The sequence below is a fragment of the Myotis lucifugus genome, unplaced genomic scaffold (assembly GCF_000147115.1).
Source record: "Myotis lucifugus unplaced genomic scaffold, Myoluc2.0 scaffold_15, whole genome shotgun sequence".
NCBI lineage: Eukaryota > Metazoa > Chordata > Mammalia > Chiroptera > Vespertilionidae > Myotis > Myotis lucifugus.
This window is the reverse complement of record NW_005871063.1, coordinates 11482823-11510060: the sequence shown is the minus strand read 5'-3', so window position 1 is coordinate 11510060 and position 27238 is coordinate 11482823. Positions and strand designations below refer to the sequence as shown.

Here is a 27238-nt window from a genome sequence, read left to right as displayed (position 1 = left end):
GCCCAGGACACACCTCCTAGGGAAGTTTCCCCTAATAAACTCTTAATTACCAGCCTGGAGTGGCCTGCCTCTTACTCCAGTCTTTCCCTGCCCTCTGCTCATGAAGGTAGATTCTCAGTCTTGGGGCTTTTTCCCTGGGTCTCTGTGTACTAACAATATGCAACCTAGAGGTTATTACTGATAAAAAGTAGTTTGTTTATTCTGTTGTAAATTAAATACAATAATAAAATGAGGTGCTTCTATAGATGAGGCTCAACAACTATGTCTAAGTTTTAAAAAATTTGGTTAGAGAAACTGGTTGGTGGGGTTAGCAATTAAACAGCAAGAAAGGAAAATGTATGCTTAGGCTACCAGTTTATAAACAGTTTGATTTTTTTTCCATAGCAGAAAATACTGACCACCCATAAAGCCAATGTAGAACCCATCTCTACCAGTTTCTATAAGGAGCCAGCAGTGACAGTGGGGACAGAATGCCCACTGGGTGGGGGGCCCTGCTTCTTTTTCTTGGCTGCTGGGTACCATAGGTGGGCGGGTAACATGAGCTGCAGGTTTGGTTCTCATGGGTCACCCTGGGTAACATTTAAGCTTTCATTTCAAGACATTGTTATCTAATGACTACATCCAAGAGGACCTAATTCAGATCTGGCCAGAGAAAAACATCAACTCCTGAACTTCAAGTGGGACTTGCCAGTTATCACATTCTTCTCCTGATAAAACTACATAAACACAGACCAAAGGATAGTCCAGGATCATTTTTATATGCTGTCGGTACAGATTGAAATTGGTTAAAACCCTAGTATAATAGCATTCATTTATTAAAGGCAGTGCCAGTTGTCACGGCAAACCTAATCCTTAAAAATACAATGAAAAGAACAGTAAATGTGAATATCTAAAAATAGCCACTTCCTTGGAAAATAGGAGAATGGCTGGGACAAATAACTAAAATAGAAAGTAAAAGGGCTAATTATTTCAGTAATTTTAAAGTCAGCTTTATGGTATCTGAAACAGTCTGAATATAACTTAACATTTTGATAATCACTGTTATTAGAGCTAATCCTTATAATTAAAAAACAGACCTAATTACTTTATGTAATTACATTTTTCACCCCCCCCCCCCCCCCCCCCCCAAATAATAACCAGTTCATCACCAATTCCACCAATGAGAACAGGGCCTGACTGGGCTGGTTCCTAAGGGCAGCATATACAGCATTTGCCTCTTCTCCCTACACATAATGTGGCTGCCTCCCTAAAACTAGCAAAGATTAGTGTAATCCCATGTTGCCCTCTGCCTGACCCCCTGCCCTACATCTCAAGGAACTGCCACAGAACGTGGACACACAGCGGTGGAGCCACGTGGGCGGATACCTTTATAAAAGAGAACCACGATCTTCTGAAACGCCTTCATGAAGTGGATGTTGTCGTAGCAGTACTCCTGGACCTTCTGCAGGAGGATCAGCTCTGACTGGCCTTGGGAGCTGAACACGGCCAGCAGGGGAGCGTATTGCTGCAGGAGGAGTGGGAGTGAAGACATTAACTTTCCTGGGAGGGACAGGCTGGACAACACTTGAATCACAACAGTAACCTGGAGAGTTGCTTAGAAAACATTCACTTTTTGGATTATCTTCTTATTACAACATTGTGTCAGATCAAAATGAACTTTTTATCCTGGCATCTTATCAGCTTTCTCTCAGTGTACCTACCAACGGGAGGCAAATGTGAATTTCTGATGATAAATGCTGTGCTACTATGCCTGTCTATTGGATATGGTGAAAATGAGACAAGGAGTGAGGCTCTCCTTCCCGACATTCAGACCCCCTCCCAGGCCATCTTTATGGTTTTGTTCATATTGCTCCCTCTGCCTCAGCTTCCGTGGCTTGAGTCACTGAGGGACAGCCATTGTTTCCTCTACGACCCCCTCAGTTCAGCGGTCATCTCCTCCCAGGAGCCTTCCCCGGGCAATGGAACCTGCAGTTTCCTCCTGTGCTGCTCTCAAACACTCAGAGCTATCTCTAATTTCTATCCCAACCTACTTTATACTAGAAGGTCTTTCACTGCCCAATTCAAGTATCAACTCTGAAGGCAGACCTAAGTCTCCCACTTTTCTTAATAGTTTTATAGCAAGAAGACAATTCACAGAAGTAAAAACATACGTATCCATGCACAAAAGATAATTTACAGAGTCAGCTGATTTCTTCCACCAGATGCTTTTCAAATTCTAACGTTAATTTGTAGTTTACTTAAACAAAAAGATTCACTCAGAATTTCCCTTGTGTAGAACAGAAAGGAAACCAATAGACAGTATTCCTCTTTAACTTTAAATACTGACTATTCTGTGGATTTTGGATTTTCGAACATGGTTTCTAGTAAAAACTTACCCTTAGGTATTTCATAGGCTCAGACCCGAAACATTTTAGGTAGCGGAGAATTTGAAAAGAAAAAAATTAGGAGCTATATGTTTGGCCTGAGTCTGGGTGAATGAGGCTGGAACCTATCGGCCATCCCGTCACACGCGGCACTTGGCCCACAGCAGAGACTGTCCCTCATGAAGACCCTGTACCTTCAGGTGCTTGAGGGCCTGCTCTGCCACGAGTTCTTCCTTCTTGTTCCACTCCACAGCATTCATGATGCAGGTCCACAGCAGGCCTATCACTGCTGTTTCCGGGAGGTCATTCCTCTTCATTTCTTCTTTCACATAGAGCACCACCTACATTTCACGGAAAGGGAGTCGTCAGAATAACAGGCAGATGGGGAGTTCCCTCACCGTCCTGGGGAGTGAAAGGTTTGGGCAGATAAACACTCGACTCAGTCCCTCCCTTCCTGGTACTTATTGTCAGATTACAACAGGGACAGAAAACACGATGTTTTGTTTTCAAAGCAGATTTATTTTTAGTCCAAAAAGTAATAGGCCTCGCTCTGGCCAGGAGCTGCTGGACAGCAGAGAACAAGAGAGCATCTCTGCTTCTAGGAGCGACTCTTTTCCATGCAGGGATCTCCAGGGGCCCGGCAGAGGAGGGCTCACCTGAGCCAGTCTGACTTCCTTGAGGTTTGAAAAAGGCAACCAAGCTGTTCATTTTTACCTCTCACCCTCACCTTTAAAGCTCTTGACGGATAATATTTCGGGTTTAAATAAGGCCGTTGTCCACAATTCATCCTTCAGTTATTACTTTTGATGATCACACGCCCCATCTCAGTGAAATGTTAATTTGTAAATAAGTTGTACAGCGCAAAGGCATTTTTATACGCTATGTATCAACGCAGCACCACTCAGCGAATTATTTTCCCCTAAGAATTAAGTTGAAATGTGTACATTTATCCTCAAGTCCCACAGTATGAAATATGGGTCTGCCTAACGTCATTGCATAAAGGTCCCCTTAGGAAGGTGAAGCTTGTGCCACGCGGTCTGCGTTACTCCTCGGCTCGGTGTGTCAGGAGTGAGGTCGGCCGGGTTTCTCACCTCCTTGATCGGGCATTCCTGAGACAGGCGCTCCTGCAGCTCCTTCTGCAGCTCCTTCCTGGTGCCCAGCGACTGCTGCACTCGCAGGAAGTCGGAGAGCTCCTTCAGCCCCGCGTCGGTGAAGTACTTAGCAAAGTGATCAACACTCTGTCTGTTAACGGGAAAGAGCTCCTGAGAGAGAAGAGAGGCTGTTATGGAACCAGCTATTCATATTTTAGCAAACATAGAGGACAGCATTTTAATATGAAAACAGCACTCAGAATATCTCATATTTTGGAGGAAAGAACACAGACTGGTTTTAAAAAGAATAAATCTCGGGTATATTTCTTCAGTATTTACTAAGCACTTTCTAAAATTAGGCAGTTTTTCAAAGAAAGAGAAAAAAAGCTAAGCAACTTAGATAAACTAGCTTCACTCATTTTGACCATTATTTATTTTTCTTTTACTTTAATCAAAGTATAGTATGTGTAAATACAGAACTAAACTTGCTAAATAAAATGCACATCAGACACGCTGACTTGGCCCACAGCAGAGACTGTCCCTTATGAAGACCCTGTACCTTCAGGGTCTTGAATATTTGGATTGTTTTAAAGTGACAAGAAAAAGATTGAAATCATTAGGTAGCCAGCCACAAGGTGTCCTTAACTATGAATAGGCAGGTCAGTTTTAATAATGCTGAGATGATTTGAGCTAACATTAGAAAAATGACATTGACTATTGTCATCTCAAGGACCTCTATTCACATTCTGAGAAAATGCTATTATTCTAAAACCAGAGGCCCAATGCACGAAATTCGTGCAAAAGCCATGGCCCCTGCCTGCCGCCGCTACGTCCAGGGGCCTCTGCCACAGCCCCCGCCCACTGTGACTTTGTCTGGAAGGAAGGGTGTCTGGAAGGATGTCCACTCTAATTAGCATATTACACTTTTATTATACATACTAGCTTGGGGACTAGAGAATTTTATTAAATCTGTTAATGACGGTGGCTCTCACATTCATGGCAAGATCTAAATTAAACCCACTCTAGCAACTTTTCAGTTCATTACATAATTGGTTGGAAAATTTAAAAAGAGCCACTCTTATTTTTACCTCATTTCCATTTTACCTTACACAGCTTGGCAGTCTCAGTAACACTTAGTCATGTTCTAATCCTGTGTGACTTTAACACCCAACTAAGAAATTCAGGCAATTTTCAAAGTTCTCACATTTTTCAGACTGCTACAGTCTAAAAATTAGATCTAAACCTTTATGTTGGTTTGATTTGCATATATATGGTCAATGGCTATATGGCTCCAATAAACATCTCAGTAGAAAGATCTGGACTGTCCCCATGTATAGGGACATAAGCAGATGGCTTCTAAGTTATGGCTCAAGTTTCAATATTTTAATATCATCATTCCATAGTCTCCCTTGTTGAGTCATGAGTTTTAAAATGTCAGGACAGAGTTGGTGGGAACAGTTACCAAGCACACATTCATGTTAAAGAAAACATTTCATACCAGACTGAAATTTTGTCACTGACATCTATGCTAACATTCAAAAAGTCTTTCAAATTTGGGGACAGGGGACTAATTTGTTTTGAATTTCTGCTATGAATCAAGATGGGGCAGGTCTGTTGCTCATAATTGTGTAAAGTTGAAATTTTTATAAAGGTTAAGCAGTTTGACTCATATTATGCAGCCAGAAATAATTAAAAAAAAAAATATATATATATATATATATATATATATATATAATTGATTTTTTACAGAGAGGGAGAGGGATAGAGTTAGAAACATCGATGAGAGAGAAACATTGATCAGCTGCCTCCTGCACACCCCCTACTGGGGATGTGCCTGCAACCAAGGCACATGCCCTTGACCGGAATTGAACCTGGGACCCTTGAGTCCACAGGCCGACGCTCTATCCACTGAGCCAAACCGGCTAGGGCACAGCCAGAAATATTTAAGGACAGAGCTGTGTGACCTTAAGATCAATCCTTATTCCATTATTCTACGCTGACATTTAATATTGCATTTAGAACGAATGTGACTAAGAAATCTGATCTAAAATTATGTTCAGAACAACATGTCATCAAACGTATTACTCATGGTTTATATATGAACTATATCCAAAGTCCTCATAAATGTTACATAATGTATTGAAACCTATCATTCAGATTAAACTGAGGCAAAATCTGTCTAAACTGTATCATGACATTTACTGTAGCCTGGTCTACTGTAGCCTTGCTCTTGAGTCTATTCCCAGTGCAACAGTCAGAATCATCCTGTTAGTACCCTAAATCAGTGGTTGCCAACCTTTTGGACCTCACAGACCACTAGTGGTCTGCGGACCACGGGATGGCGACCATTGCTCCAAAGGTTTCCTTAAACCAGCGGTCACCAACCTTTCAGACCTCATGTACCACCAGTGGTCCATGGACCATCGGTTGGTGACCACTGCCCTAAATCACATCATGCACAAATCTGCAGAGAATTCTTCAAAGGATTCCTATCTTTTCAGAATAAAAGCCAAAGTCCCTTGATGACATGGGCTCTGATACTCCTCTGAGCTGATCTCCTACGCTCTAGCTCTTACCAAATGCTCTTGCAGTCTTCAGCATGCCATGCCTCAGACTTCTATATACAGAGATTACCCCAAGTCTCTCAAGTAGGTTCCACGAGGACAAGGAACTTTAACTTTCTATCCTGTTCTCTGCTGGCTGCATAGCTTCTAGGACTGTGTTGGCCCAGAGCAGACACTCATGCTAAATGAAATCTATTGTCAGTGGCAGAAATTAACTGGAAATTAACGAGAAACTTAAATGTTCTTTTCTATCATATCTTAAAGACTTTAAAGACACAAGTAGGGCTATTTTAAGGCAAATTTCAAGAGACAAAAGAGTATGAAGTCATTGGAAATGCAATGAGACAGTTTTAGAATTATTCCATGAATTGGCACCTTTGCATGATAGAATACATTAGAAGAGAAAACCAGCTGAGAGACTAGGTAAGGAGAAGATGGCTGGGTGTCTTTTAATTTTAGACTTTGTCCCCAAATTGTAAAAGCAATTTCACTTGTAGAAATCTCTGCCATTTGGACAGCTGTTGCTTCTAGAAGAAAGAAATAATAGGCAGCAGATAGAAATTAGGAGGACAAAATATTGTTCCTGACTTTTTTTGGGGTAAAGATATAAAAATAGAGAAATCTATAATAAAAAAAAGCACAATATGCTAATTAGACCAGACATCCTTCCAGACAACCTTCCAGACGAAGCTGGGGCTGAGAGAGCCAAGGCAAGCCGGTGGGCTGCGGTGGGTGGGCGGGGCCTCCCTCTGCGAGGGAAGCCAGGGTACCCGGTGCCGGAGAGAAGCCGGTGCCGGCAGCTGGGGGAAGGAAGGCCTACTCTTGCACAAATTTCAAGCATTGGGCCTCTAGTGAAAGTATAATCAAGCAATTGTGATAATAGGAGTTTTGAATGAACTACAATTAACTTGTTTGCTTGCTTAAGTAGCTTAGTATTGCCAATGGATCTTGGTATAAACAAGGACTGTTGTTTAAATTTTTATTTTGTCAATACAACGACATGCATTTCAGATAAGTGTTATTCAACTCTAACCCAACATATCACAAACGTCTAATTAGGTGGGCTCGATGGGACTGTACTATAGGAAAAATTCAAATTTCTATAGTTACTAGTTAAAAAAGAAAGTGTTCTGATAAATGTTAACACTATGTCAACACACTTCCAAATTTGAAAGTTTGTTTTCTTTGAGTCTTTAATCATTTCACTTATAAAAGAAAGATTAAATTGGAATTAGTTTCTATCTACCATAACATAGAAATAAGAGGAACCATGCTTCAACTCAGCACAGACCCGGCTTTTTGGCCATGCACTATACTGCAGATGCTGCCAGGCCATGCCGGAGGATGAAGCAGGCAGCACCTTTGTCCAGATAAGACTTACAAGCAGCCTCTTGTCTAAGTTGGCTTTTCTCAAAGAAGAGGTAACAGAGTTGGCATCTTTTTCTGCCATCCAGGCTTTAAAAAGCTTGACAGCAAATGAGGCCGCAATGCCTGTTTAAAAAAGAGAGAGTTTAGTTGCTTTTATAAGTAAAACCCCTTGTGATGATGGTCAAGGCAACATTTCTCATCAGGATTCCAGAAATGAGTAAATAACTCCACGACTTGACTTGGTACAAAGGGAACATGGATACATTTCTAGGCACAGTGCCATTCAGTGCTAAAAAGGGAGCTTTTTCATTTTTGAACACTTTAAAAAAGTTACAATATTTTTCAAAGTTGGACTTCCTAATTCAACTAGGAAGTTGAATTCCAATCTAGTATAACTATAAATTATTATTTTTGGTCAAAACCGGACTTAAAACCAAGTACTTCCTAGTATTTTTGCCTGCATATATCACCCTGTGGTTCACCTATATTTCATGTTTATAACAGTGATCCTGAGGTACAACAAATAAATCATGAGACATAAAATTAAAATGTCAACTGATTTGCTGATAAATGACACCAGTAAAAGAGAATTAGCAGCAGCAGATATAAAGCTATAGATAAACATGCATCATTTACAATTGTACTTTTTGTAAAAAGCATTTTAAAATATTCACGAATTTACCCGGCCAGTGTTGTTCAGTGGTGAGTGTTGTCCCCATGAACAAAGAGGTCCCCTGTTCAATTTCCAGCCAGGGCACAAGCCTGGGTTTTGGGCTCAGTCCCCATTGAGGGTGTGCAGGAAGCAGCAGATCAATGTCTCTCTCATTGATGTTTCTATCTTTCTATCCCTCTCCCTTCTCTCTCTCAAATCAAATTTAAAATATTTAAAAATATTCATGAATTAAGCTATAAAAATATTAATGCTGTTATGAGTTGAATTCTCAATATTTTAAGATATTTCTAAAATAGCTATGTTAATCAGGAAACCACTCGAATAGATATCCATATTTAAATTGGGATTTATTTCCTAATATAAAGAATCAGATAATTAGGAGATAGCTATTCTGTGAAAACTTCAAATTTCTAAATTAATGTTCCTCTTTTATAATGAAGAATTAAGGTGCAGTTGAAATATTAAGCTGATTTTTCTGAATTGCAGGCTTTATTATTGCTGTTGGCCTACGCAGACTCAATTACCATTTCCTCTTGCCTAAGAGAATTCCCATTTGCTCAAGCCAGGTGACTTCTACTAGTCTAAGTCCTGGCATTACCTCCTTCTGCAATGATTAGCTTAGTGACCTCAGCTTAAGCTCATCTGCCCAAAGCATCCCCCTGGAAACTACTACTGGGTTGAAACTGATCACGTGGCCAATTTCAGCCAATCAGCAGAAGGCAAGATAATTTATTTTATTATCCTATATCCACTGAACCTGACTGGGAAGCATGTGCCACACATAACTGTACCAGACTTCTTTTGATGACCAGGAAACCATCCTTGGGGTGAAATTGATGCTACAGAGAGTAATGAGGAAGAATGAAGGAAAATACCCCAGTCCTAAATAATACTGCTGTCCACCCTGAAGTCTGCTATACTTTTTTGCTGTTAATCCTCATTAGAGGATCTTTTCCATTGATTTTTTTTAGAAAGAATGGAAGGGAGGTAGGGTGGGGAGAGAGAAAAACATTGACATGAGAGAGACACATTGATAGGTTGCCTCCCCCATGTGCCTCAATTGTGGGATACAACCCAAAACCCTGGTATGCAGCACTCTAACCACTAAGCAGCACCAGCCAGGGCAAGTCTGCCATATTTTTATACTGATTGTTACATAAGAATTATGTCCTTATAAACGAATTCGGGCCCCATCTTCCAGTTACTTGCAGGTAAATACATTCAATTGCTCTATCATTTATGCAGACACTAACTTTACCAAATTTTCTTCATTTGAATATCAGAGTAATGGAGCACCCTCCCACCCCATCCCAATTATGGCCAAGACTATAATACATATCTTATAAGCTGGAGAATTTTATGTTCTAAACTTGTTGACATGGATTTTTAATACTTTGATTAGTTCATAAAGTCAATATAAAATTTAATATAAATGTTTGCAATTAAATTGTTTAAAATGGCAGATGATGTAATCTGTGTTCTAAGTAAGAAAAGAAAGTATGCTTGAAATCAGGAGTCCAACATCTAGGCTTGAACCTTTAACATTGCATTAAAAGTGGCTCTTGGTGGGAAAGTTGGAGAAATCTCTTTGTATTAGAGATTCTATCTGGTGGAATGACCTAATCCCCCTTAGCCATTTGTTGGGTGAGAGACTGGCAAAAAGGTGTGATTTAATCCTTTCCTATTTAATAAGCAGAGTTTAATCCTTTAATTTCTAAAGATGGTGGAGTATAAAGAAAAACCATGTCACTTCCATAGCAAAGGTATTTTTCTTCTCCTTCCCTACCCCACTAACATTTTAATATAAAAATTTTCGAATATACAGAAAAGCTGAACAAATTCAACAATAAAAGTCACATATACTCACCTAGATTCTAAGCTGTTAACATTTTGCCAAATTTGGTTTATCCCATGTCTGTCCATCTATCCATGTAATAATTTAATTTTTTGATATGTTTCAAAAGAAGTTAGGTTTTTAATACAACCAGAAAGGCAATCCTTTTCTGCTATTAGGGCTAAAATAATCTGATGTAATTATATTTACTGTTTACATTTTGTTGTGTTTTTCTAGTGAATTCTCTTCAGAGAACTACTTTAAAATGTTATACTATCAACAATACAATTACAGAGTCTGAACTGTTATAAATCTGAACTGCTTTAAGCTGAAAAATACAGAGAACCTATTCTTTCCTTGGAAACTACAAACCTTTTCACTGCGGGCATGAATGAGGCTGGATTTCACATTTATAAGAGAAAAACTTTAAGCTCTAAGAAGAAACAGATGTTTTCATAAAAACTCTTCTAATTTATTTTTAAATAACTCTTTGTTTTGTGTTCTATTATAACTTGAAAATCATTATCCTCCTATATAAAAAAAAAGCCCACTTTTGTTTTATTCTATAACCAAGTAATTGTATGTCTGTCTGTCAAACTCTTAATGCCTTAACATGAAAGCTAAGTTCTGATGCAGCCATCTGGACTTTCAAAACAAACACAATCAATGTCTTAAAAATGTGCTCAAAGTGGACATCTCAGCACAAGCTGAGGTAACAGCCGAGAAGCAAGGTCCTCATCAGGGAAATAGCAGCCTGGGGGCATCTGGGAAAGTGAAGGGGCATTTTTGGCTGTTGTACTAAAGGAGGCGGGTGCTACAGGCTGGCATTTTGTGTCTGAGGGCGAAAAGGTTAAATGTCCAAGAAAGCACAAATGAATCCTGCACAATGAAGCATTGTCCCAAAAAATATGCCAGTAGCGTGTAAGTTGAAAAAAAGTAGTTTGGACTAAATCAATTTCAGGGTATTTGACCAAGGCCTTGAGTGTTACACCAAAAATCCTGGTTTATTACTAGTTTTTATTTGTCTTTGTTTAGGTGTGCAGATTTTTTGTTCAATTTTCTAATACACATGTACAATTCTCTTATTTTTTAAGACACCGATCATGCACATTCTCTTACATGGGGGAGGGGAGGACACGAAGAATAGGTACTGACATTTTTCTAAATATCTGCGGCTTTCCTTCCCCATCTGACAGGTAAGAAAAACGAGAACAATTACCTTCTTTGACTAAGTTGTCGGTGAAGAGACTGGTGAGGATGGTGGGAGGAAGGGTGCCGTTGCCTAGCAGGATCCCCGACAGCATTGCCAACTTTGTCTGCTCTGTTTCGGTAAAGGCTTTAAGGAAGAGGAGAAGCTGTGGGTCAAACAAAAGAAACCATGTCTATAAAGCAAAGGACTAATGGGCAAAGAGCACACAGAATGCACATCCATGGTACACAACCAGCAGGTCCTGTGCAAGGCATAGTCCTCATGCATTGGAAACACATGGGGATGTTTGGTTACCAGTTGGATACTAGAAAGAGTGACTTTAGCAGGCATAGTTCCTTTCTTCCAAGTTCACTTACATATAACTATAGATAACATTCACGGGAAGGAAGAAACATTTGGAGAACAGTGTGAATAGTTACATAAATAATTTACATTTGACTTTTTGTACATTACATAATGAGAGTAATGTTTTCTGAAATACATTACTGTCACATTTTCCCCTCCACTTCTTTGGGTCGCCCCCCCCTCCCCCCCTCATCTACCTACTTCTTTGGGTTTGTTAAAGCAAAACAAATAAATGAAAACTAGCAAAGAGTCAATAAGCTTTGACATCCTGCATACACTTTTTCTGAGTTCACATCATATATACTCTTCAATAGAAGACTGTTGAGTGAGAAAGGGGTTTTCAAAGTTCTTGATGCTCTATTAAAAATAACAAGATTCACACTTGGTATTTCTTGGGTCCTGCAGGTGTACCACCAGCCCTGGTGATGAGCTAATGGAGGACATGCCGTAAAGAAAAGTTCCTGACAGGTAAGAGGCTTCTGATGTGAGGTGGAAAGAGCAATTTGGAGAGGTAATTAAAAAAGTAACAATCCCAGAAAGGCTGCAGGGAAGCCAAGACCCTCCTCATTATGAACTGCAAGAGTACTGAGTCTGTGGCCCGCTCTCCCCTTGCTCCTGACCCCCCTCTGCCTAGAGCTTTGACTGTGTCCCCGGGCTATTTCCTCCGTTTCATCAGTCCTTAGGCATGCGACTCAGCTCCCCAGGGCTCAATATCACTATCCGGCCCTGCCGACTTGTTCATTACTTGGCTCCAATGAAAAGTTACTGGCACCAATTTAAGCTTAAGTGCCAATGAAGTTCCATTAGTTCTGTGTGGTGGGTATGGCAATATTAATTTACTATCCCTAACAGTTAAAGGATTATTACATTACAAAAAGGTTATGTGACTCTCCAAATATTTATATTGTGAATAAGTGGCAGAAATGGAATCAAACCAGTCCATTTCACCTCAATTTATGCCTGTTCAAGTGTTGATGAATTAAAATGAAGTCACCTTCTAAGTTCACAAGAAAACAGGAGTGAGGGATGAGAGCATGAATGGTTAAAGCTCCAGGGAGCACCAGAAATGGGCAGGATAAACACTGACAAAATCACAGACACTTTAGATCCATCTTGAGTAGGATTCAAGTGAATAATGTAAAATGGCTTCCAAAATAAAAATGTTAACACTACTTGTTTAAAGACATTAATATACCTATATTCATTAAAAATATTCCATTACAACAAAATGGTGCAAAAGTTAGATCATTCTTTTAAAATTAATATTCACATTGCTCAATTCTATTAATCAACATTAAATTCATATGCTGCATATATTGCAGTAGCATTTTTATTAAAAAATAGAATACTGTGAAATATAAATCATTCTTGAAAGCATATTCATTACATGAATGAAATAATTAAGGAAGTTTTCACGGCTGAAATGAGCTAAGGCAAGTAAAAACATGAGTGATATTATTAGACAAAGCAGTAAGATGTTTAATTTATCTGAATACTTTACATCATTTTTTCATCACATTCATTTCTACTTAATCAAGCACTCATTTTTCTAAGCATCTAGCAATATAATGGATCACATGCCTTTCCATTTAAATTTTTCATATTAAAAAAGTAATACTGCCAGTAGAATAAAATCTAACAAAGAATAACATAAAAATGTAAAAAACCTCTTCTCTATTCATACTCCTTTAGAATTCACATTAACTCTGAATGTCTGTATATTGCAAATAACTATATGTATAATACAGGTTGCTTTTACTGAACTGTATATTGATAATAACTAAAACTAGTAGAGTGGACTAGCTACTCTTCTGAACAGTTTATGTGTATTAATATCTACAACAGCCTTGATCTTTACTTTACAGAAAGGGAAATAGAGGCACAAAAAATTAAGTGATTTGCCAAGGTTAAACTAGTACCAATGGTTGCTCTGTACCTTGCTATTTCATTTAACAATCTATCATGTACATTTTCTCCAATTAATTCATGTGGCTATACCTCATTCTTTGAAATACTGCATAGTATGCCCCTGTATAGAGTTACCATAATTTAATCAGATGCCCACCAATGCACATTTAGGTAATTCCTCAATACTGTGATGAACACCTTTAAGCATATAGTTTTAGGTATCCTTGCTGAAGGACTCATAAATAGAAAGTTGGGTCATTGAGAATGTTAATTAAAAAAAAATGATTTTCCAGCCCAAATGTTTTTCATTATATATAGAACCACTTTGAACAGGAAGAAGCAGTAAAGTAAATAGCAAATAGATGTTATGGTTCCTTTATAATTTAGGCAGATGTCTAAAACTGGAAACAATGACAAAGAAACATACAAATCTGTAACAAGTTAATATAGTGACTGCTACATATAAACACAGAGGAACTACAAATTGGAAGGGGGAACATGCTGCAATTACTGAAAAAGAGGACTTTTTAATAAGGTGCTACTATTTATTTCACTACTCACTGGAGGCCAGTCACTATGTTAAGCACTTTATATGTTACTAGAGCAGTGACGGTGAACCTATGACACACGTGTCAGAGGTGACACGCAAACTCATTTTTTGGGTTGATTTTTCTTTGCTAAATGGCATTTAAATATATAAAATAAATATCAAAAATATGTCTTTGTTTTACTATGGTTGCAAATATCAAAAAATTTCTATATGTGACACGGCACCAGAGTTAAGTTAGGGTTTTTCAAAATGCTGACACACCGAGCTCAAAAGGTTCGCCATCACTGTACTAGAGGCCCAGTACATGGATTCGTGCACCGGTGGGGTCCCTCAGCCTGGCCTGCAGGGATCAGGCCAAAACCAGCAGTCTGACATCCCCTGAGGGGTCCCAGAGTGTGAGAGGGCGCTCTGCAAAGTTGCTGTCACTTGGCAGCTCCTGCATTGAGTGTCTGCCCCCTGGTGGTCAGTGCACGTCATAGCTACTGGACGGTTGGCAGGTCACTTAGGCTTTTATATATATAGATATTTATTCCCACAATTACCATAAGGTTTGCAATCTTGTTACAGCTATTTTGCAGATGAGAAAAATCACTGAGATTTACTCCTATACATTATCTCCAAAATGTGTTTTATCCCTTTTGCTAAAGCATATTTTTTAAATTTAAGAAATTTACTGAGTATTAGCTGCTGTGCAGTGCTATTTCATATACTTCAACTAATTATATCACCTTATCTTGATTCCTCCTTGGATATATTTATTTTTCTTGCATATTTCTGTTTTTTATTTTAAGCTCTGTAAGGCCAGAGATCATATTCTCTAAAACTTCCTATTGAACAAAGCATGCTTATATTAAATATGCATGAAAAATCTAGGCTAATTATGTATTTCTTCCTATAGGTATTAGCTAATGATTTGTTATAGTCATTCATTCATTCATTCATTCAACAAACATTTAATAAAACTTAAATAAGACATTACATTTGAATTTTTACCTTTTTCATTGCATCCTCAAAAGCCTTTTCCAAATACTTATATCTCCTGATGAGTTTATTGAAGACCTAAACATAAAAGAGAACCATTCAATATTTTGCAAACAATTTTAAAAGGCAATAGGAGGAGGTGTAGAAACTCACTCAAACCACAACATAGATCTACAATAAAAAAAGTGTATTTAAACATACTCATGCTGTGATATGAGAACTGTAAGCATTTCAAAGGAGTTATACTGGTCTAGGGGGAAAAACAGCATCAAAATGTACATGTTAAATACAATAAATTCATTGAAGAATATAACAGGTGAGCAACCAAAAATAACTTTGGTGAAAAAGAAAATAAATAATTTTAAAACTGTGAGATGCAGAGATTGAAATAACTGAAATGTGCAGTCCATGTGGGATTAACATGTCACCCGCCATCCCTTTAGTACAAATTAAGCTATAAAAACAAATAAAAGTATTTCCTTGAAATTCCGTAAGTCATAGGCAATAGAGTATAATCTGAAGAATGTGTTTAAAAATATCCTGTAGGAATTTGTTACGAAATCCAGTATTTGAACAAATTGGGAAATATAAATACAACTATTTGTAAGTAAAATATCAACCCTGAATGAAGGGGGTTACATATATCATCACATAGATGGTAGGTATGCTGGCAAGGAGATCAGAGATCAGGGGAGCTTATACTCTATGTAGACACAAACAGTTTTTAGCAGATGAGCAAAATTGTTTTTACTTAGTGGCAAAAAAGGATTACTGACCACCACAATCCAGTAAGAACTCTCCGACAGGGTATGTAACTGTGTCAGTGGCATTCTAGACTGTTTTTTAGGTGGAGAGATGCTTGTTTTTGGACTGAATGTTTGTGTTCTCCTCAAACTCATATGCTGAAGCTCTCTTAGTTGTGACTGCATTTGGACATAGGGACTTTAGGAGGTGGTTAAATGAAGTCCTAAGGGCTTGACCCTAATCTGATCGGACTTAAAAGAGCCAGAAAGAACACCTCACTAGAAAGCAAATCAGCTAGCACCTTGAACTTCCCAGCCTTCCAAACTGAGCAATAAAATTCTGTTCTTTAAGTCACCCAATCTTATATAGCTATAGCAGCTCAATAAGACTATACAATGCTCTTATTTAAGTAGGGTTTTATAAATTCTACTAAAGGCCCAGTGCACGAATTTGTGCACAGGTGGGGTCTGGCCAGCTTGTCCTGGGCCGGCTAGGAGGAGGGGCTGCAGGTGGTTGGCCAGTGGCCCTGCCCCTGATTGAACTCCCGGTCAAGGAGACAATTTGCATATTAGCTTTTTATTATATAGGATTTTGATAACTGTGAAAATGATTCCTGCATCTAATTCCTTTCTCTTACATCCACATAATATATTTTCATCTAAAACTTCCAGTGTTTATTCCATAATAACACAGTCAAGACAGGGTCCAAGAGTAAATACTACAGTGCTGCCCTTTATGGGGAAAGAATAATGGCCCAGGCATGGGATTGAGGAGTATTTTTCTTTCAGGCCTTCTTATCTTTCTTTCCCAGTGGAACTCAATTAGCAAATAATACACCTTGTGACTTGCGTGAATTTAATTCTAACAAAAGTTCTGTGAGGAAGATAAGGTGGGCATTAACGTGATATTAGGCAGATCTAGGAACTGCTATTAAGTATGAGAGCAGGAACAGAATTCAGAAATTCTGGTCCTTAGTGAACTATACTTATTTGATAAACCAAAGGCTGAGCGGGAAATATAAAAGTCCAGTTTTTGAATTGAATACATTTGCTTCAGTACACACCTGCTCAGGGCTCTGTAGGCAATTCACATACAGAGGAGAAACAAAGATTTTTTTAACCTCACTCAAGGATATTTTACTTTTTCCATTGATTTTTTTTTAGAAAGAGTGAAAGGAAGGGAGGGGGTTGGTGGACAGAGAGATAAACATTGATGCAAGAGACATTTCAATTGGTTGCCTCCTGTTGGCACCCCGACCTGGACCAGGGATCGAGTCTGCAACCTAGTTATGTGCCATTGATGGGGAATCAAACCCACAACCTTTTGGTCCAAGGGCTGACGCTCTAACCACTTAACAAAACTGGCCAGGGCCCACTCAATCCTTAAAACTATTTTTAAGTTATCTGTTACATATTTCTTATATATAAAAAGGAAAGAAATACCTTTGCTAAAATGCCATGTAATTGGAATAATTTTTTGAAGTTAAAATTCTTAGTGGCCACATTTCTCATATTAGTTGGCTTAGCATGCCTTTCACATTTTAATAACCAAAGTAAAGACAGTTTCTAGCATCTGAAATCCAGTCACTTAGTTGTCAGTAAGTCCTATGGCCTTTTTCATGAATGTATTGAAATGTGTATAACAAGACTTGGGTGATCTTGGACTCAACCACAACATATAGTTGGGAATAAGAAGTGACTCTTAAGAAGGGTCCAAGACAGAATCAGAATAGGAACACACCAATTCTAAGTGGCTAATCATGCTGTCTTCAGCTTTAGAAGATAATGTTGTTTCTTACATTCTTACCACTTCCTGGCCCTCACTAGGGCCTAAAGACTTAACTTTTTCACCAATCTAATGAATGCAGAAGGATATTTCATAATTTCAATGAATTTGTCTTCATCTGTTATTTTTGGGAATTGTATTTCCTCTTCTTTGAAATGCCTAGGTGTCTTTTCCTAATAGGTTGCTTGTCTTTTTCTTACTGACTTGCAGTTCCTTATTTAATCTGGATATGAATCCTTAATAGGTTTTATGTATCACAAATATCTTCTTACTCTTCCTTTTCTAACAGATACATGATAGTCTCTTAATATGAATTACCAAACTTTACTTAATTATACTCTATTGGTCCACTATTACACTGTTTTTAATCCCTTGAGATTTTATAAGCAACACTATGATAATTAACACTGTATGCATACTAGAAGTGGAATTCCTGGGTCAAAAAAATATATAGTTTTAGTTTTGAAAGATACTACACCAAATTGCTCTCCTTAAACGTTGGTCTAATTTATACTCTCACTAGAAAATATATGACTATTCAATTCCCCACTTCCCTTACAGGTGAGAGGTATAAATCTCGACCTTCATAATATTTTGATGCCCATTACAACAACTGAGTATCTCTCAATGTTATAAGCTATAAACTATTCCTATTTAAAAAGTGGCCTGTAGAATTCCTGAACCTAATATTTCCCTGAATCCTGTTCAAATGTTTCCCTTCTAACAAAACATGATAGGCTCTACCTGAGCATGGTTTCGGATGGTTTCATGATCTTCTTTTGCTGAAAACACACAGTGGTTGGTCATCTTGGTCTTGTCACCATCATCTATACGTGTCCCTCCAGGGGCTAAAAAAGAGAAAGGTAATGGGCAGAACAGATCAACCCTGCACCTCGAGGGAAACAATAAAAGTAGAGGTCAACTCTAAGAGTAACATAACATTTCATAGAGTGATGTGCATGTAGAGGAATACAAATGTTCTTATCTATTTGTTTATGTTCCTCTAATACAGCGGTTCTCAACCTGTGGGTTGCGACCCCTTTGGGGGTCCAACGACCCTTTCACAGGGGTCGCCTAAGACCATCGGAAAACACATATATAATTACATATTGTTTTTGTGATTAATCACTATGCTTTAATTATGTTCAATTTGTAACACTGAAAATACATCCTGCATATCAGATATTTACATAACGATTAATAACAGTAGCAAAATTACAGTTATGAAGTAGCAACGAAAATAATTTTATGGTTGGGGGTCACCACAACATGAGGAACTGTATTAAAGGGTCGCAGCATTAGGGAGGTTGAGAACCACTGCTCTAATACAATGCAAATTGGTTGCTCCATTTTAAACTCCCACCACTTATATGAGATTGTTGTTCTACATTCTTGCCTTCACTAGATTCTATCACTATAAGTATGGTCTTTCCCAACTATATCCTTAATCATGGCAGCTAAGCAATAATATTTATTCACTGAACTTAATTGTTCTCAATGCAATTCCTGATGTTTCCCATAGCAAGACACTGTTCACTTTTCACTCTTGATAATATTTTGTCGGACTCTAGTTCACCAACACTGGCATTGACCACACCTGGCTTTTATAGTATAGGTCTTGTTGGTTTCCACTGGAGTAGGTAATAAAACTGTTCCCTCCTCCACTAATCCAGTTTTCCATGCAGGGTTGGGCAGTGCACACTCTGACTCCTTGCTATTTGTATTTGGTCACTCTGTAGCTACATTGGCAAGGCAAGAGTGTGCTTTATTTCCTCTCATCTTCTTTTTCCCATGGCTGATATGGTGTCATAAAATAAATGGACTAGAACAAAAGAATGCCATTTTTCTACGACTCAACTTTCCACAGTGCACGACTCCTCCTGCAAGTTTTAATGGTGGCCATTAAAACATGGGTTGATTAGAAGAACGGAAGGGGAACAGCAGGTATTTCTGTTTCCTGATTCTACTTCACTGTAATTAGAGTAGAATGTTTGAGTAAGCCAAGTTAGATTACTATCTTTTATACACTCAACAAATATTTATAGATTACATATTTGTACCGCCACTTTGTTTAAGTGTATAAATGCCTTGATTTAATTTGTGATTTCAAATCTTTGGATGAAAAGGTCTACACATAGCCAAAGCCAACTTTTCCTTAACCTCAGCATACAGTTTTATAAGTAAATTAGTTTTTAGAAAAGTCAGCTCCTTCAAGAGTCTATTTTCATTCAAATAATTATGCATAAGATTTAATTAGCTCTCTGTAATGAATTCAACCACCTGGACCAACATTTTATTAAGATGATAATCTCTTAATAATCCTGCACTAATAATTCCAACCTGGTGGAAGTTACATACCAGAAATGCCTGATTTTGAAACTACAGTCTTTTTTTTTAAAGTGGCAATTTTTTAAAATTGCATTCTTTTACAAAACATTTGTTACACATTAATATTGCAACATTAAATATTATTTTCCCTGATATTGGGACCACGTATTAACTGCTATTTCTAAAAATTTTGGTAAGCTTGCTGTTTTTCTCCAAGTAGAAGTAAAACCAGTGAACTATTTCTTATATCTATTCTTCAAAGGGTAGAATTGAAATACCAAGGAAATGTTGCTTTAAGAACAATGGGAGAAGGTAAATATTTTTTGTGGGTGGGAAGAAAATTCTCACAAAGTTGATAAGTAGACAAAGTGTTTATATAAAAAGAATGCACCTGACTGGCTTCAGTCATTATATCATAGGTCTGGCGTCAGTAGACATCCAGGGATGTATGGTCTGTGCTCAGTTGTACCAAACATTGTGCTCTACCCTCTTCTTGGATGTATGGATGAGGCATGAAGGAGTGAACCCTGGCCTGCAGATGTAAATTTGCTGATTATCATTATACACATGGTAAATGAAGCACTGAGATGATCAATGCAAAGCATACAGATAATTTAACACATATGTGGGGAGAGTAAGTACAGAAACCCAGGAGTCATGTAAGAAGTGACATCCAGATGTTGGAGAAAGTCTAAATGGTTCATGTAAGGGAAAAACATAAAACATTTCAAGCACAACAAAGGGTCAACGATGCTGCCAGGAGGCACAGAGACCGGAAGAGGGTCCATATCATTGACTAATCAAGTCATGTGTCACTTTGGCAAGAACCACATTTTGCTGAAGACTATTTTTGCATGGAATTTACCAGTGTAAATTTACAAGTGATTCTTGTATGTGCCCTGACGGGGGGTTGAGACTGCAACCTTGGCACATCAAGACAATGCTCCAACCAACTGAGCTGCCTGGCCAGGGCTAGGAACATATGATTTTTGATAAAACGTTGACATTCCTTTTTTGGGCTAATTTTCTCTCTCAGAGAGACTGACAGACATAGACAGACATAGATATTTCCATCCATCAATTCATTAATCTCTTGCTAAGTACATAAAGATATGACCAAATAAAAGCACAAATATGTGTAAACAGATAGTGATTACATTGGAAAGGAGTTGAATATTCTTAAAAATCAGTATGGTTTTAATTTTCTTTAGAATCATCCAAAGTAACACTCATGGACATAAAAGGCAATAACATATTGCAGAGTAAATATAAAATAACATATAGTGTATCATATTTGTATACTAACCCATTCTCAAAAGTTTGTGTATTTAGGAATTAAGCAAAATATTAAAAATTGTCACCTCTGGGTTTGAACACACTACCTATAGCAGCTTTTATGTGTGGACTTGAATTACCTACAGTGATGATGTGAGATAATTTATAAACAATAACAACAAAATTAATTTGTTATGCAGTGAAAACCATCAGTACAGATCAAAAAGGGGCCTGTAGTAAATGGGGCAAATACTGTAATAAATACATGAGCTCAGAGGGAGAAATTAAAGGGTGAGTCTACTTCAGAATGGAGAAATGTATATACCTGTCTTACAGTAGGCTGGCTTAAGCAGTGTTTCTCAAGGAAAGGCACTACAGTGGGTAGGGCAGCGCAATTTCTCATTGTATTGACTGTCCTTTGTATGGTAAAGTAGGTAGCATACATGACCTCCACTCCTAAGTCTACATAGCAACCAAATCACTTCCACACATCTGCAAATGTTCCTATGGCAGTTGAAAATCACTGGCCTCGGGAATTTGACCACTCCAGTGATTTATGGCTACTACAGAAACCAATGATCAAAACTAAGTTCTTACTGAGAATAACTATGAAAGAAACAAAGGGTGGTTATGATACCTAATAAACATTTAGATCAAGATACTATGTCACTAAAATAGTTTCTGCAGCCTTCTTCCCTGATGCCTCTGCTCTATTAGGTAAGTTTTTATTTTCCTTTTCTACCTATCTTTAATACTTTCGAAATCTCTCTTTAGTCCTTTTAGCTATAAACTCAGTTATAAAGATGTTTTAAAAACTAGATTTAAACTATATTTCTTCGATATTTTATTTATGGATGAAATGGCATTTAGAGAAACACTAACAATTATTTTTTAAATTTGTTGACAGTTACATTTTACTGCACCCCCCCACCCCCAAAAAGGAAAAGTTGGCATGGTAACGGGGGTTAAATAAACATACTGAAAGGATCTAGATGACATATACAAAGTTATACTATACTGCAGAAATTATTCTTCCTGTGTTAAATGCTCCAGAAACTTTTAAGGATTAGGAACACATGGGAAAGTTGGCTTCTATCTAAAGCCATTTTTAATGTCAACAAAAAGCCTCAATTCTATGCCTTTTTAAATTACTAATCATTTCACAGCCACATTAATACTATTCCAAATTGTAATCTAGATGAAAATTGGTGAGACTCCCACGAATATAAACTTAAAAAAATTCTATCTTGTAAAAAAATATTTCAATAGAATTAAAAGTAGATACACTACAAGAAGATGCTATAATGCAAGGCTTACCAAGCATACTGCCAGCTACCAGGATATCGAAGAGTGTGTCTGCATAGCGACGATAATCTAGTCTTGAGCCTGTAGAGTCCAGAAACTTGGCTACAGCTTCAAGGTCATCACCAGCTTCATTAAGCCCCTGGACAAGTGTATCCCTGAAGACTGTGGGTTCGAATTTCTCTTTTTCATCTAAAATTAAAAAAAAAGTTATAAAATTATTCCTTTATTTACATATTACATTCCCAAAGGCAACCATACTGTTTGATATTGTATTTAAAAGTTCAAGTGCAATTAAGTTTTTCTACTAGATTTCTACGTTCTAAAACCCCTTGTTCAAACACTTATTCAAGCAATTTATTTCTGTTTAAAAAGGGCACAAAAATTTGTAACTCTAATACATAAAACAATGATAATTGATCATCTGTGTCATTCATAGAATGGGCTAATGAAATTCACTAACCCTAACTATCTGAGAAAAAATAGAGTATAACATTCAAAACTTAAAATTTTATTTTATCTGAGACAGAAAAAGAAAAAGATCCAGGGAAAAGCACTTAAAAATAAAGAAGACTATATATAAAAAACAAAATAAAGAAAATAAAGAAGAACGCTGGGAGAGCGTTTTTCAATAGCATAATGTAAAATTTCTTCAATATAATAATGTTAGAATTCCTAGTGGTTTGTATTAAGAGATTTTACTGGTTTCATAAGGGGTTAACACCACAGACTCAGAACCAGAGAAGAATGGCATTCCCAGTACCAGTCAGCTTCAAGCAGTGTAAGATATCATAGTCAGATGTAAATGAACTTGAATAATATTCCTCATGCACAAGAAATAAAGGTCCTTTTGATGGTATAAGCAAAACATTATGCAACTAAGAACATGCAAATATTGACTACAGAAAAAAATATAATTTTTTAAACGGGAAGGAAGAGAATGGGAACTCTAGAGGCAGATTATGAGGAGCTGGAGTAGTGGGTGGATTACTAACTGACTGAGTAGGAGGAATTCATGGGCAAGGAAAGAAAACTGCATCCCTTACTCAGGGTCCAGCTAAAGGGTAATTTTCCTCTCCTCATGGAGAAAAGGTCTCTTTTCCTGAAATATAAGAACATGAGCAGTAAAGATCACAAGAAAGAAAGAAGCCCAAAGACCACAGGCTGTTTATGAAGTCTTATGACCAGCTTCCAAAATCAATTGAGGCCATCCCTACAATGACACCCCAACCTGCTAGGATGTTGACTCAGGTGGCAGAATAAGACTTTGATGATCAAAAATTATAAATTCAAGGGAGTGGAAAATATAAGTTGGTTAATAAGGTAAAACCCAGACGATGCTACGAATTCATGCTGAGGACTTTGTTTTGAATCTAAGAGACAACTGAAAAGCTTTTTGTAAGAAGCTTTCATCCTCCAGTTATATTTTCCAAAAGATCTGCCAAGGAAGAGGAGAAGCAAGAGGAGGAAGATAGCATACCATGGCCCGAGATTCTCAACAGCAAGTAATTAGGTCAAAATGATCACTTACAGCTTGGGAATCTTGAAAAGTCATGAGGCATGATGGGATTAATAATTCTTTTGTAGACTGGAAAACAAATTCCCACCTGCTAAGATAAGTGTCCATGCAGAGGAATACAAACTTCTTGTACAGGAGCATGGCAAGAACATGGATGGCAGTTTGAGGAAATAAGACATTTTACCAAAAGGTTCTTTTCCATCTGAGATAATAGTATATCACATATTTAATTTGAGGACAGGCTGACAAATCCTAACAAAAATATGCCATTGCTTCCTTGAGTTTCCATTTGGCAGGTCAAATCTCCCTCCAAGTGGGAACATATAATTAGGGCCTCAAATTTATGCTATGTTGGTGAATCACAAGTGAGACACGGAGGAGTTAATCAGAATAACCCTTAAGCTGACATGGAGAAACGAGCCTATTTCTGACACTCAAATATGCCTGTAAGTTATGCATTGCTTTCTCTGGGAATTATGGTAACTGGTTAATATAGCATTTTTTCAACCTGTTGATAATTAAGTGATAAACAACATAACCTACATTCCTCTCTGAAAGTCACTGAGGTATAGAGTAAGTGAATAACTGTCATGAATTTTCTAACCATACACACACATATATATTTGCACATTTAAAGCTTTACTTGATTAGTTGCTCCCACTACTTATTGTAAAGCTGAATAATGTGAAACCACTAGCACAGGTGTAAAGTCTCAGGGAGAAACCTCAGATTGTGGTCACTCCGGATGCCTGTAATTGGGTCATTTATTTCTTCTCCTAATTTCATTCATTTTAATCCAATTTCTCTACAAAATTTTCAGGGAGGTCATTTCAGTCATTAAATATTTCATTTAGCTAAGCATAACAGTGGTTCAGAGGAGAAATTTTCATCTTTTTAGATTCCCACAAACCACAATGGAAAACATAACTTCTTTGGAGAGAATTAGTTATGCATATTTCACAAAGGAAAAGACAGTCTGAAAGGAGCTCTATATGATGTGTCCTGCCATAATGTTGAATTTTGATGTTCAGTAATAAGAAATACATTTTTTTGGTACCTACTTGTACACGGAAGAGCATTAGCTTTGCCAGGAACTAATTTCAAATGGAAGACAGATTTTCAGAAGACAGCCTATCAAAATGACCTTGAAACAGCCTCAGTAGATTTTTCCTCAGCTTAACAAAACTGCCAACCATTTATCTGAAGTCGGCCCTGTCATAATAGCAAAAGAAAAGCCAGAGCACTATAAATCGTCAGGAGGCAATTCACTATTACAAAGAATATAAAATGAGGTTGACTCTATTTTTCTCCTGTCAGCAGTCTGGCACGAAATGGCTCAAGTGCTGCTTAAATCTCCGGCAGACCTGAGCCTATAAATCCAGATCAACTGAGCAACGATATACAATAGACTGCGGGGCTCTGAGTGCTCCAGCAGCAATAAGGCTCAGGCACGATCTCGCCCACCGAATGAATCAGAGGCAAACGAGCTCAGAATTGGAGGACCTTTCCGGTTTAAAAGACTGCAAGACCAGCTTGCTTGTGGAATCATGTCTGCTGTTGTGCAACACATTCTTGGGCCGGCTCTTGGCTTTGGTGCTCTTACCGTGTGTGAATCAGCGTCACTAATAAAGCTGCTAGAGCTGGAGATCCAGCCTGAGATTAACACGGTTCCTCTGTGGGCAGGACGTGGCAAACCTTTCTGCACCTCACAGTCGGGCATATATTAAATATTATCACATTACCAGGCCCAAGAACACCTTACCTGTAATTAGGTTTCTGGACTATATTGTTCCTTAATTATGGAGCCCTTTTGAAATCAACTATGATGATTTTTTATAGTCCCATCCGCCCAAGACTACTTAAACAATAAGACAACGAATGCATGTTGGTTGTAGTGCCTTGTCTTGGTACCAGTTTCCAGATTTTAATGGGGAAATCACTTTGTTAGAGGACTCAGTAGAGGGCGGTGGCTCAGGCTATGCTTTTACTTGGACAGTTTATGGGGATGAGCCAGTGATTAAAAAACAAACACACAAACAACACAAAACACATTGAAAGAAGAAGAGTGCAAACAGAAATACTGTACAAAATAACCATTTGGTTACTTTAAACATTTTTAAATTTTCATTGTTTAGTGGGAGCGTGAAGCTTTCCAGGGGGCAACATTTTCAGTTAAACTCAGCCTTAGAGCAACCTAGTGACTCTTGGAAACACTTCTCATCCAATTGACCAATAGTACTGAGACTTTACTTTCTAAATGACTAGATTTATCCTAACCCAGACACAGCACTGCAAGGGGACATCAGCAGCAGGTGCTGCCTCAACACCTCAACGGAACACGCCGAAGGCATACATTCTGGGTAATCAATTCAACAGTGTAGCACCTGATAACCACTAAACGGCATGATGCTTCATAATCAGGAAGATATTCAGCCATCATTTCTCTTTGTACGTGATACTTCCTTAAATATTGTCAGTCACTTTCCTCAGGGTCAGTCAACACAATAATTTCATTTGTTTTGTATTTTAAAAAGTTTCTCTATCAAGTATTGGCTCAATTATTCTTAAATCCAAGAGGATCTCTACATAAATATGCAAAACTGATTAAATATAAACACTTAAAAATAATCTTTACACAGAAAGCATGTTAAGATGAACATAACATAAAAAAGGAGCAGTGAGGCATGTAAGTAAAAATTTCATCAGTCATCCTCAAACTACTCTTCCCACAAGAAAAGATCCTTGAAAATATCCCGAGTTTTAAAGATATTTAGGGCAGTAAGTTTAATTTGACTTCCTAAATTCTGAAAAGGTAAAAACTCTTTCCCTAACTTACTTTTCTTTTAGTTGTAGCATCCTTGCTATTTATACTTTTTAAAAAATAACAAAGAAAGCAAAAAACAAATACAAATGAGGATGTCAAAACACTAAAGTTAATTATCTTCACTTGAGAGTGAGGCAACCTGACCAGATATAATTATCCTTATTTTGTAGGTAACGACACAGAGCTCAGCCAAGTTAGATGATTTGTCCACAATCAAACACCTAAGTGACTGGCAATTCTGAGGCTGGATCTCAGACCTTCAGATTCTCCATCCAGAGTTCAAAAGACGGGAATTAGTGAGGTTAGCTGGAAACAAGGATACAATTCTAAATCTTCTCTACTTTTATATTTTGATTGGAACTTTAAGCACACCTACACATATACATGCCGCCCCCCCCCCCCCCCCCCCCCTCGGGGGGGGGGTTTATCCCAAAAACACCAACACCTTCTCTCAGTTTTTAAACCCTGTGTTTGTGGGGCCCGCCCCCTAGGTGTTTTTTTTTAAAATTGCCCAACACAAAAAAAAAAGGAGTGTGTTTTTCTTCTCCCCCGCCTCTATAAAAAAAGGTCTCCA

The 27238-nt window shown here is 37.8% G+C and overlaps 1 protein-coding gene across 3 annotated transcripts in view; it reads right to left on the bottom strand.

Moving 5' to 3' along the window:
* The window catches only part of BZW2 (basic leucine zipper and W2 domains 2), a 49834-nt gene that overhangs the window by 6917 nt on the left and 15679 nt on the right, over window positions 1–27238 (bottom strand). For all 3 annotated transcript variants that reach the window (XR_001347359.2, XR_001347360.2, XM_006085045.3), the window contains exons 3-10: window positions 22337–22513; window positions 18161–18264; window positions 14900–14965; window positions 11113–11248; window positions 7400–7509; window positions 3455–3625; window positions 2558–2704; window positions 1366–1504 (exon numbers count right to left, since the gene is read on the bottom strand). Coding sequence is in view for 1 of the 3 variants with exons in the window: in XM_006085045.3 (XP_006085107.1) it covers window positions 1366–1504; window positions 2558–2704; window positions 3455–3625; window positions 7400–7509; window positions 11113–11248; window positions 14900–14965; window positions 18161–18264; window positions 22337–22513 (1050 nt within the window). In the remaining 2 variants the exon portion in view is untranslated. The remainder of the gene's footprint in view (window positions 1–1365; window positions 1505–2557; window positions 2705–3454; window positions 3626–7399; window positions 7510–11112; window positions 11249–14899; window positions 14966–18160; window positions 18265–22336; window positions 22514–27238) is intronic.